General features: G+C 41.0%; 1 protein-coding gene across 2 annotated transcripts in view; it reads right to left on the bottom strand.

Moving 5' to 3' along the window:
* The window catches only part of LAMA4 (laminin subunit alpha 4), a 100,960-nt gene that overhangs the window by 73,204 nt on the left and 15,313 nt on the right, over positions 1 to 12,443 (bottom strand). For both annotated transcript variants that reach the window (XM_074150139.1, XM_074150140.1), the window contains exon 2: positions 4,524 to 4,625. In XM_074150139.1, coding sequence (XP_074006240.1) covers positions 4,524 to 4,625 — 102 coding nt within the window. The remainder of the gene's footprint in view (positions 1 to 4,523; positions 4,626 to 12,443) is intronic.

Consider the following 12,443-nt stretch of genomic DNA (forward strand, 5'->3'; position numbering starts at 1 on the left):
CAATCATGTGGAACATATTATCCTCTCGGGCAGAACTGCCAAATCCGTTCCAACCTTTCCACTCAGCTGCAAACCCAAACGCTTAAACACAAATCACTTACACGACAATACTCGCTATTGTAAAAAATTCCATAAAAGGCTGGAAAAGTTACCAGAGTATTTATCCTCTCCACCATTATGATCCTTTGGTCTTTCTTGTTCCAAAAAGATCATATTTATTTAGTTATTTATTTTTGAGTAATCTTTGGATGCTTATATAGATACTGATCGAATATACGGGACTGACTTGATAAAAAAACACTTAGGGATTTTTGGGTAGACACCAGCAAATTTACCCTTCGCCTTCTGCTATAGTGCTCTATCCAGACCTGCTTCTTCTGCTCTATGTGTTTTCATGTATTTATGAAGACTCACCCTCCATTTACAGTAGAAACATCAGGAAGGAGACTGATAAGTCAGTCCAATAAAAATTTTGCCTGGGTATCCAGCTTTGTAATCTTTAAATCCTTTCAACCTTCCAATCCATTTTATTGCGTTGTGGACTCATTGCCATAGTACATTGCAGTCACCTCAAGAGATTTCCTTTCCTAGTGTATGCAATCAAATTTTTTAGTATGGTAAAGCCCTGACAATTATACTACTGGTATCAGAGCTCATATGGTGTCAGAGATCATTGCTTTAGACAAGCTGTTTCACCTCCATATACCACTCATTTCAGAGCTGACCGTCACAGCGGCTCTGACGTTCTGCTCAGCTGCCAAGTCATTTGAAGCCCACTCCCATGTCTGAATTTTCAAATGTTGAACCCTCAATGGAGGTGCTTTAAAGAAATAGCTCAGCTGTGGGTTGCTGATGGGCTAGAGTCTGGGGATGGTGAAGGAGGCAAAACATTCCCTTCATATCTCCATATCTTATTAGCAGTAAAACCCGGTGGGCTTTATGCAGGAGAAATGCATATCAGTCTGCAGACTGCCACTTGCAGCTGTTCCAGTTTCACCCAGTTAACAACAAATATATGCACGTTTTCCAAAATCAAAAGTTACAGGGTTCTCTAAGTGACTTCCTTTTCTTCTCTTAGCTAGGATTGAGAAGGTTACGTTAGAAGTCCAAAGAATTAGTGCGTCTTCCTCTACTAGCCTTATATGCTTCACCAGATAATGTCTTTGAAATGAAGCATTTTTTGACATCTATACTGTATTATATCATAAATGGAGTTTACACTGTGCTGGTTGCTCTTCTTCTAACACTTGGGTGATTTTCGATACGAAAAAAATGGACTGAGTGGCTCTTCAGTTTTAATCACAGGACAATATGATTGATTTCTACACCGGTTTTATGTGGGCATCTGTACAAGAAAGGCTCTGTCTGCAATAATTTCTTCTGTCTGGTTACTTAATGAGATTATTGATTCATTGATTGTGTCATTCAATAAGCTTCTAAAGATTTGTGGATTTGATTTACACTCTATGAGTAAGATGAGAGAAGTTTTGAAACAGAACCCTAAGATAGATACTTATGTCAGCAGAAATCAAAGATGTGAGTACTTTACCCTAAGGCATCGTTAATCGGGGTTTAATTTTATTTGATTTCAAATTCAGGGCAGAGGCCAAAGAAAATTTCATTAATTTCTGTGCTGTGGGAACTACATTTGCCAAATTACTTTGGAGGATTTGCATAATATGATGGTCTTAGAGCAGTGTATGGAGTCTGACCCTTATATTTCATCCCTTTTGAAGTAGAGTACTTTTTCATTTTCATACTGCCTTGTTCATTTATTGAGTTCTTATAGCTTAGTTATTACTTCAACTACAAAAAATAATTGTCTACCAACTGAACACACTGTTATTATTACATTCATGTTGTCTTCCGTCATTGTTACCAGAGTTAGCTTTAAAAAAGTTGTTTTTTTTTTTTTTCATGTTTAAATCATTCCATTGTGTGAATAAACAAAAAAGGTAGAAACCTTTTGCTTTGAGCAACGTCACCTCTTCTAAAGATCTTCTGCTAAGGACATTCCATAACATCTATGACTATGTGCTGCTACTGGAGACTGCATAAGTGATAAAACTTTAGAACACTGCTGCATCTCAGAAGCAGGTTTATACTGATAGAAATGGAGGATGACAATTATAATAATATGGGATACAGTCTCTCCCTTTTTCTTTTTTTTAACAGCCTATTAAAAACTAACTGAATGCAGAAAGTCTTGTGTCTTACTGTCAGGTGTTGTGGTGCAAGAATTATTGGAGTATTATATTGGAGTATCTGCCCCAGCCTCAGCCCCCAGCAGGCTTTTGCCAAATCCATTCCTGTACTTCTCCAGAGTGGTCCTTAGGGAAGGCTGCTTTGTCCACTGATTCTGATACCAATCACGTTATCAACCATCAAGTCTCCTTTTCCCAAATTAATTGCATTCGTTCATCTAACATGCTTCTTCTAGCTGCAATTCAAGTTACATCTTTCTTTCTCTAATCTTTTCTTCTCCCAGGCTTTCTCAGTCACATTTTGCAGTTTACCAATTTCATCAGTCTTCCGATCTTCCCTGGAAATTTCTAAATCCTCAGGAAAGTCCTCTTATTGCAGTCCTCATGGGCATATCTGGTTCTGTTTTATGCTATGAAACCTTCAAAGCCCCTTTTCATTCTGCTCTTTCTTCGCACCATACTCTTTCCCTCTCCCTTTCACTCTTATTTCACTTAAGCCTTTTCACCATTCCTCTTTATTCAGAAGTAAATGGCCTGAGCTTAATGGCTTATTAAATCATTCAGATAAGCCATCAAATGGCTTATTTGAACTCAAGCAGTAAACTGGAGTTTAGCTCTTAGTTTTGTTCTTTACTACCTGATCGATTCTGAGAGTTTAGTATCCTGGAGAAACACCAGTCAGGAATGCACATATACTTTCAGATTATTTCCTGCTGATACAGTAACTTTGTTTTTCATTGTGGTTTTTTTTTTCCCAACCCTTGACATCAGCCTTATTTTTGTAGCAGATAGGAAACAAGTCTTCTGTCGTGTTTGTAAACTGAGGATCTAATCACTTCCCTAACTCATATATTCTACTCCAGAAACTCTCTGGTTACCAGAGTCATCGGAAGCAGACACTTGTCAAGCTCTCTTTCTTGTTCTCAAGTCTTCCATTGGAAGTTTCGTCTTGTCATTGGAGTCGCCCGGCACCAAGGGGGACAATCATCCCATGAGCAAAAGCCACGTAAAAAAGAATAGCTTGGAATGTGTCGTGGTTTGGGCCGGACTGGCCACTCAGGCCAAGACAGAATGCCTGGCAGTGTAACACCACTTTTAAATATTTGATATTAAAACACTAAGCCAATCTGTGTTCTGCAGAAACCAGCTAGTCCTAAGGACGCTACAGTGACCAAGCCATAACAATTGTCAGCTTCACTGTCTTTGTCCCACAGGAATAAAAATGGTAGGAAATATGCCACAGAGCATGGCTTTATGTATTTGTATAACTGAAAACTCAATAGAGGCTGCAACGATGCAAAGTATGTGAATATTATTAGGCCATTTTATGAAGAGACAAGAAACTGAGGGCAAAGGTTTATGACTTGTCAAAAGTAACACATGGCAGAGCAAGGAGCTCTGGGCTCTACTCCTGCTTTACAAGCCTGTAAAGAGTACACTAGTGCTTAGCTCTTGCTATGTGGTTCGGATACATGATACTATTAACTCCATCCTTTTTTTAGTGTATTACTGCTCTGCCCACTTGTAATTTGGTTGCCCACTTGTAATTTGGATAAGTTTTACTGGACTGATTTCTGCTCTGGAGGTACAAGTGATTAACTACCAATACTAACTCACAGTTTTCCCCATGAGCTGATTCTGAGTGAGACCGAACATATGGGAATTTGTAATACTACCTCGGAGTTTAGCACGCTCTTCCCTTGGTGTATTATTTCAACCTCCTCGTGTTGTTCCTTCACAGCAGGAGGCTGCCATGCAGCAGAATTACTATGGATAACACATGTACATGCACTCACAGGGGTCACTCACCATTGTAAATTGTTTATATGATATACAACACTCTATTCATAAAGGGGAGAATGAAATGTGTTTGAATTTATACATTTTTCTCCAGGGGTATACAAAACTCTTTCCATATTTCTGATGGTCTAAAAATTTTCCCCAGCGTACTGGCTTTCATAAATGCTGTATACAGGAAGTGTTTTGAATCTACAGAGATAATTTAAGTAAGTGAGAATGAAATTTGGCCAGGATAATCTTATTAATGTATTGATCTTGGCCCTACTTGTGATTACTCTTCAGCAAAAGGCTCCTGTGGTACAGACACCGCTCTTGCTGTGCATTGAAACTGAGCATTGGTGTTAACAGAAGAGTCAAACCGTGGTCCATAGTTTCTTGGCTTTGCCTAGAAAATATTTCCTCCATGTGAAGCCTCATGCAAGAGCGAAAGAAGGTGAAAGAGTTCATGTTATCATTAAAAAAATAAAAATGGTACTGTTACTCAGTGAGGGACTAGCAGAGAAGTCAGGAATTCCTTACCACACAGATTCCAGATCCATCAAGGCATCTGTTTGCATTACCATTACAGTTGCAAGGAGAGCATTTTCCTGAGCTGGTGCGGTAAAATCCTTCTTGGCAATCCTGCAACAAAAAAATAAAAATAAAGTATTTCCTATGCACATACATTCAGAGAGTTAGGTTTGGCTGAGAGGCAGGGCAAAGCAAGAATTACAACCCTCAGGTCTCCCCAGAGCACACTGCACAACCCCACCGTAGCAGACCACACACATGCTGCTGAACTCAAGTCTGTTCTTTCACTCCCTGCCCTGGTACTGTTGTTTTGTTTTTTTTTTCCCTTACAGTATTTAAGCTGTCAGCGTTCCTGCCTGTGTCCTGCCCCTGGCCAGTGGTGAGTGCCTGCCAGCACAAGGAGCCTGCAGATTCTTACTTCATTTTGTACTAGACGATGAGTTAACTAGAAATGATGATCCTTACTCAGTAAAGCATGTATTTATAGGAAAGGAGTAGCTTTTACTTAAAAAAGAAAAGCTTTAGAAAGTTTACTTTACATCAAAGCTTTGATAAGCTTTCGATGAAGAGCCTAGAGGAGACAGAAGCATATCTACAGAGATCAATGCCCTTCTGAATGAAAGGTGGCTGAGAGAAGCTACCAAAACAGGGCTGGCTGGCTGGCCGTGAGGCTGGTGAGATGTGCCAGCAATAACCTGTTTTCATTCCAGGAAGTAATTTGTCCCTGGGAGATAAAGCAGTTCTTCAGTCATTTTTCACGTGACATAATAAATAAATGGGGGGAGATTGCATGAAAGGTAAAATTTTCTTGTTATTTCTTAAATGTGAGGCTGTACCTGTTGCATATAATTTAGTACTTTTGATAATTTACCAAAATTACTGACAGAAGATTGTATATATCTAAATCACCTTCTTTTAAATACTCATTAGAGCAATAATATGAGGAATCAGAAACCCAAAGTTATTAAGATGCCCCTCTAAGACTGGGAAGTAAAAAAAAAAATAAAGAGGATAGCTTTAATTTCATATTGATATATTATATATTTATCATCATGGTGTAAATTCTTGTTCTCCACTGAGGAACTTCTACCTCATTTTGCAAAGCTGGTGAGACACGCACAGATTGACCTCAGGAGCAGTCTCTATCACTCAGGCAGCACCTGGTTGCCTTGTGCAGTCTCCCTGTGTCTCACGTATGATGTTAAATCCATGCAGACTCATGAATTTTTGGATCCTAAATCTCTTACCCTTGCCTAACTCTTGCAACGTTGTTGCAGAGCTGATGTGAAGGTCCTAGCATGTCTTTTAGATCTCCAGAAATTATTTACCACACCCTATTCCTGCTAGCATTTACAAACAGTGTCCCTGAGGTGGCTGTCAGAGCCTGAGATATGCCAGGCTCTCCAGGAATATTTTTTTTTTGTGTGTCTGCCTCTACAGCACTTTGTGTATTCTGTGGCTCTTGAGGTCACTTACTTTTGCAAAAAGTGGGAAAATAGAGAGGTTCAAGCAAATCAGAAGGGTATGATCTTGCATAGCTTGCGTTTGTGTGAGTTATTAGGCTGCTATTTGTATTGTACCAATCTAATTAGGATTCAGTGTCCTTTGTATCTCCCTCTTCCTCATTTTCCTGGGTTACCTTGAAATAAGGGATGGTTTCTTTTTTGCACTGGCCTAGCCATTGCTTCTCATGCCCACTGTAAGCTGTGACATGAACAGCAGGTCTATAATATTGAATGCAGCACTGCTCAGCGATACCTCCACTAGCTGCAAAAACTGGCCTGTGAGTAGTATTGGTAACTAGCCCTGTTGGTGCCAGTAGCTAATTAAGACATAGCACAGTGCTATGTCCATATTGCTTCTGGGACCTGAACCTGTATGTCTGCGTGGTTCTGTAGATACAGCTGTGGAGCACTGGGTAGCCAGAGCCAGCAACCCTGAGGTTCATCTGCGTGTCAGCCTCTGTTCTCAGGGGTGGGTAGATACTTCTCTCCAGCTAGATGAGCTGCTTGTTTAGAAAAGAATGTATCTTACGAGATGACTAACAAGAAGCTTTAAAAATGAGGTTTACAAATGAATCATTAATCCAATCTTATCCCACAGAGCTCTGAGAAGCTGAGATGAACATAAATGGAAAACTCAGTTGCCTTTACCATTCTTACACAGAATATTTTATCTGGTTTGCTTTGGAAACACTTTCTTAGATAATAGCTCCTAGGAGTAAAAGCCTTCATACCATAGCCACTTTGGGACAGCAGAAATACTATGTATTTGTACTGCTTGTTTCTTTCAGTTGTTTAGTCATAACACAGAGCTGTAGGACTGGCTCCCACCAGCCTAAGGATTTCAGCTGAATGATTACGCCACACACTGTGGAAGGGAGACAGTTAGTTTCTAAATTGAAAACAGATTCTTATCCCAGTGGCTGTCTTGGCAATATTTCTCTCCACTCGTATAGATCTAAGGCGTGTTGTATTCTCTGATGCCCCTAAACTGTTGGGTGGTCCTAGATGGTCCATTAGTGTCTGCCCAAAGGCTTTCTTGGTTTTGCAGGTCTAAGCAGAATAATTTTTTACTTACAATGGTGAATATGGACAATGGAAATGCATGAGTGTGTGCAAAGGTGTCTATGAAAATCCCTCCATCAGCCATAAAGATCATCTCCTTTATACTTCAGCTAAGGGCATGCCTGCACTCCAGCCATGAGTGAGCTTTCACCTAGTCCTGTCACTCAGCAGGAACAAGTTAGGTGCAGTTCAGTGCAACACCACTGGTTCCAGCTGCGTGGGCAGGGTTGTACAGTCTTTGCTGAAGTCCACTGGGAAACAGTTTACTCCCTATTCTGAGCAGGGACACTTCTCATTTCCTCAAGACATCTGCCTCAGTTTTGGGTACCTCTGCCATTCTCGCTGTCAGAGCCTCTCTTGAAAATGAGTTGCAGGCTCAGAAGTCACCTGGGTATTTTTTGGCAACATTTTTTCCCCACGTTATTCAGTTCATCACAAAAATTTGGAAGGTGCTTATGCTCACTATTTTAATACAGTATTTTAAAACATGGGTTGCATCAATTCAAACCAGAAATGAGGTATTGACAATCAATGCTATGAGGGAAGTGGGAATGAGGGGAAAATGGGATCCAGATTGTTTCCTTTGGGTTCAGAAGTTTTCTCAGGCACTCTCAATTATTCTGGTATATTTTTGTTGCTCCTTGCCCTATTAGTGATAATGGAGTGATCGGTTAGTTGTTCCAGGGCATGAGCCAGCAACATATTTATAAAAAGAAGTGTTAAGAGTGTTGAGCTAATTGAGGGATTCAAATGACCAAATGTTCTGGGAGGACAAAATTATGCACACAAAGCACAAACAGGTCTGGACCAAAATGGAACTAACCTCCCTGAAAAATCGTTATGTAGGCAATTGAGTGAGGAACATTTCCGTCCACTGTGTTTCTGAATGGTGAAGACAATTAGTAGGCCAAAATGCTAGGTCTGCATTAGCAATTATGTCTTCACAATTATTAGATTTTTGTTTGCCCGAGGGACAATGTTTGCTCCAGCTCAAGCTGAAAAGTCCAATCTAATGTGGATCTTGCTGAGCTCTTAAAAATCTCTTACACCCATGATGCATTTATCCTCCTCCCCCCGCTCCTTGCATCTGGATTTAGTTATTACATTTCTTAAAAACAAGAACCAGCTGCAGTGCTAAACGCGCTGTGGAGCCTGTAGTCATTCTGTTTCTTCAGACCTTTGTGCTGGTCTGAAGCACATGGGTGGAAGACGGGACTGAAGATGGAAGCCCACCAGCATACACAGGTTACTCCCACATTATGTTCAAGCAGTTTCACCGATTTCATTGCAGCTGCTCCTGATCTACGTCTGCATAACTGAGGACAGAATCGGGTACCAGTTCCTTCCCTGCTGCCAGCTAACAGCAGTGGTGCAGCCGTGCCAAGGTAGGGGTGTTTGCTGTGACCCTGCCTCTTCTGGGTTGCTTTTCCCAGAAGAAGAGCACTGCACTAGTAACATGCACAGACTGAGGTTCCATCTGCACCAGCCAACTGAAGAAGGGCAAGGCATGGCTTCAGGCATGGCTTATGATCATCCGTACTGACTGATGGTTCATTTTCTGCCTTGATTTTGCTCTTCGACAGACTGTGATTTTCTCGACGATGTTCAGGCACAACTCAGAGCATGGCACCTGTTAGGACACGTTCCCTCAAGGCAGTCTGTATGGGACTGTCCTTTTCTGGGCAAACACAGAGAGAGCTTCAGCACGTGGACATGGGCTGTGTTACGCTACTTGACTAGGAGGTTCCCATACTGCTTTATTTGATAATTCTGATATAGCCATTGACTCTCTCATCTAATGGTAAGAAAACATGGTATGTTTCTTTAGTTAGTACTGGAACTTGTGACTTTCCAGTGAATATAAAAAAGCACAAAGGGTCTCTTTCTTCCACAATAAAAGGCTCCCTTGGAACCTCACCAGTGTTTGTTATTTCCAGAGTTCTCTCTTGAGTATTGGGGTACAAGAAGGGGTCTGATTCAGAGTTAAATGGTCTACATTAAGACATTTCAGCCTTTGTTATATTCATTATACTCATGTCTGCCAGTCTTGGGCCAGGAATCTCATTACATTTGATCCGAAACAAACCCAGAAAAAAAAGACAGTGCCTGCCTCCAGGACCATTGTCAAAGACAAGACAGCTGGTGCACTTGGGGAGCTGAAGCTGAGGAAAAGCACTTAAAGTAGCAGTCATGGCACATCAGATGCCAAGTCTCTGCTAGGTTTAGTGTCAGCTGAGACTTGGTTGTAGCTGCCCAGCAGTGTTATGCTCTTTGCTGCTAGAGGTGGAGTCAAAAGGTGTGATTCCTTCCAGGTCTGAGAAGGATCCTCAGTGTGCTGCATAGATGTTCAGAGATGAGGGCAAAGATCAAACATTACAGTATTACTTAGATTCTCACTTCAAAGTCTGTTCAGGATAGTAAAAGTGAGTGCAGCCTGGGCACAGTTGAATCCTTTAAATCCCTGCGCTTGCGATGACATAAAAATTAACTTAATTAACCTAATATCCCAAATCTACGTGCAAACATACAAAGAAGTTATACCCTGTGTCATAAACAGCTGTATTTTGTGTAGAAGGGTGACTGTTTCTGGCAGCCCTCACACGTAATTTCTTCATATGCCAAGAGGCTAAACAAATTATCATAGCATAATTTATGGTGTGCTACCCAAGTCATAATTGTTCCTGATCATGCTCTTTTAGCCTTCAGTGGAAGAGAATTAAATTAATTCTCATTACCTGTCATCTAGTGATGGTCAAGAACATGCATAGATAGTTATCTCTGGCTAAGCTGACATACCAGCTTGTTCACCGGCTTTATCTTGATGGTTTAGCAAGTTCATTGGACATACAGTTTCATTTTGCAAAGATTTTTGTGCATGTGAATTTCTTTTTTTCTGCAGTCTGACCTGTTCTGTAAAGGTGATAATAATATTGTCAGAAGACATATACTTAAGAGAGTCTTAGTCTGAGAACTGTGAAGTCTGGTGTGATAGGCTCTCTCTCAATGAAACATCTATGGAGAATTGTGACACTTATTGTGAATTATTTGCATAATATTTATCACTTGACACTGATCGATCAACAGTTTCAGAACTGTGAGACCCTCAAAAGTCCTCACTGTCTCCTATGGAGTGAAAGAAAAGAAGAAGAAAAGAAAACAAACTCTACTTGAACATTATCAAGCTTTGTCTCAGAGCCCAGGGAAAAGAAAAGAGAAAAATGTTGCTCCTATGTCTGAGATAACAGGCATCGTATCAGCCATAGATACCTGTCAAAGTAGGACACATGAGTAAATAAAGCCAAAGATTTTAAATACATTGATGAAAACAATCAGACAAATTGAATGGAACAATGGATTCTTCCCTTCTTGACAGTTTCCTGTCGAGGTTCAATGTTTTCTCTGGAAGGAACGGTTTAGCCAAACACAGGTTTAGGACTCAACATAATACTATATCCCTGAAGCTCTCCATCTTTTGCTATACAGGGGTCAATGAATATTCTAAACATCCTCCACCCATTTCAAAATACCTGGATCTTAAAGAGAAACCAGTCTGCTGGAAGTGCATGGTATTGCCATGGAAACAACAGCCCTTTGCTCCTTGGGGGATGTTTCCAAACCGAACCCAAACATTCTTGCTTTTGTTTATTTTTTTTACAAGAAGTATTTGGAATTGGCAGCCACAGTTCTGAGGCCTTTTTGAAGATTGTTTGCTTAGGCCAACTTGAGATAAATAGCTACTGCCCTTCCTAAAAATAAAGATGTTTTCCTGCTTAAATATCTCCCAGTACTTTCATTTAAGTAATTATTTATTAGAAATAAGAACATTAGAGGAACAACTCTAAGAAAGCAGTCCTCTACTTTTGTGCTATTCCATTTTTCTCTGGTCTCCTAAAAATAGGTAGGAATCTTTTCCGAAGAGATTCCTTGTCTTTCTCATCTACAACAGGGTCTTAATGTTCAGAAATACTCAATCCCCAGCCAAGCACTCCAGAAGGCATGCCAAATTTTCAGCATTTTGCAGGCCCCACCTGACATGTCTATGTCAGCCCTGAAGACAGTCCCAGGCTGAACCCCAGAGGACCTGCGTGCCCCAGGTGCAGTGCTGTGCTAACACAGCTGGGGCTGTGCTAGTGCAGGGCCATCCTGGCCAGCAGCCTCCACAGCTGGCCGGCGGGACTGCGTGTGTAGGAAGCCCAAACCACAGCAGGCTGGGAATCATCAACATGGAGACATCCACATGGGAAGAAGCCAGCTAGACACCCTTCATATGGTTTAATTCCTTCTGTACTAAAATGTGTCTAAAGTAGGTCAGCTGTGCCTGTTGCTCTCTACTGACTGCAAAGAGGGTCGTGGGAGGCTAGCTCACAGGTAGGCATCTGTACTGCATACAAAGTCTGGGGACATGAAGCCTATTGCCCATGTCAGGTGTGCTGTGCTGTGTAGAAGTGTCCAGGTTACGGCTGCTACGCCACAGATTTGGCCAAACTTCTAGACACCCTGTTCCTTTGGAGAAGTGCAAAGGCTCGTGACTGTTCCACCGGTTAGTATCTTCAGGTAGAGAAAGTAGATGGATCTAAAGGAAACCTTGGTGTCTGACAGGCCCAAGCGATCCTGTTTCTACATTTAAGTTTAGGTTGATTCTGACCAGTTCAGAGCGTAATCATGGGATATTTCCTTTTGTCCAGATAGTGTCTCCTTTGGTATTTACAGCTAGCTCTCCAAAGGAGCTTACCCTGCACTGGTGCCACCTTCCTCACTGAATACTTGTGCATTCAAAAATCTGCAAACAAAATCTTTTCACGCAATTTCTGAGATTTTTTTTTCTTCCTTGGGGGGCATAAAGCATACATGTACATTAGCCCCTTTGGTGAAACTATAATTCTTAGGAAGAGGTTTAAAATGCCACTGGACATTTGCTATCCGGAAATTAATTTTATTGCTGCTAGTAGCTCAGTCCCACTTCAACTTGATGGCTTTGGACAGCATATAACTTATTTAGGAAAGAAATCTGTAAGAAATTATTATTAAGACTTCGTATTGTCTGAACTACTTGGTGCTCACTGGAAACAGTGACTTTAGTTCTAACATATGCCTGTGAGATGGTACAAGATTATCCCATTTTACAAAGAGCAAAACTGATCCCTGCCATCACGTTAGTGCTGTCATGTTTGTTCCTGGCTCAGGTTGCAATTAAGCACTGTAGATACAGCTGGGAAAAAGAGCTCTGATGCTGTGAGTGACTTTGACAATCTCCAGAGCTAGTGACTTGGGTAAAACTCCCCGAATAACTATGCAGCTACATTCTAGCACAGAAAGGAGCATGACCCCATTCTAAGGACACCTTCTGTTTCCCTCCAAAATG

The sequence above is a fragment of the Numenius arquata genome, chromosome 7, assembly GCF_964106895.1.
Source record: "Numenius arquata chromosome 7, bNumArq3.hap1.1, whole genome shotgun sequence".
NCBI classification, from domain to species: Eukaryota; Metazoa; Chordata; class Aves; order Charadriiformes; family Scolopacidae; genus Numenius; species Numenius arquata.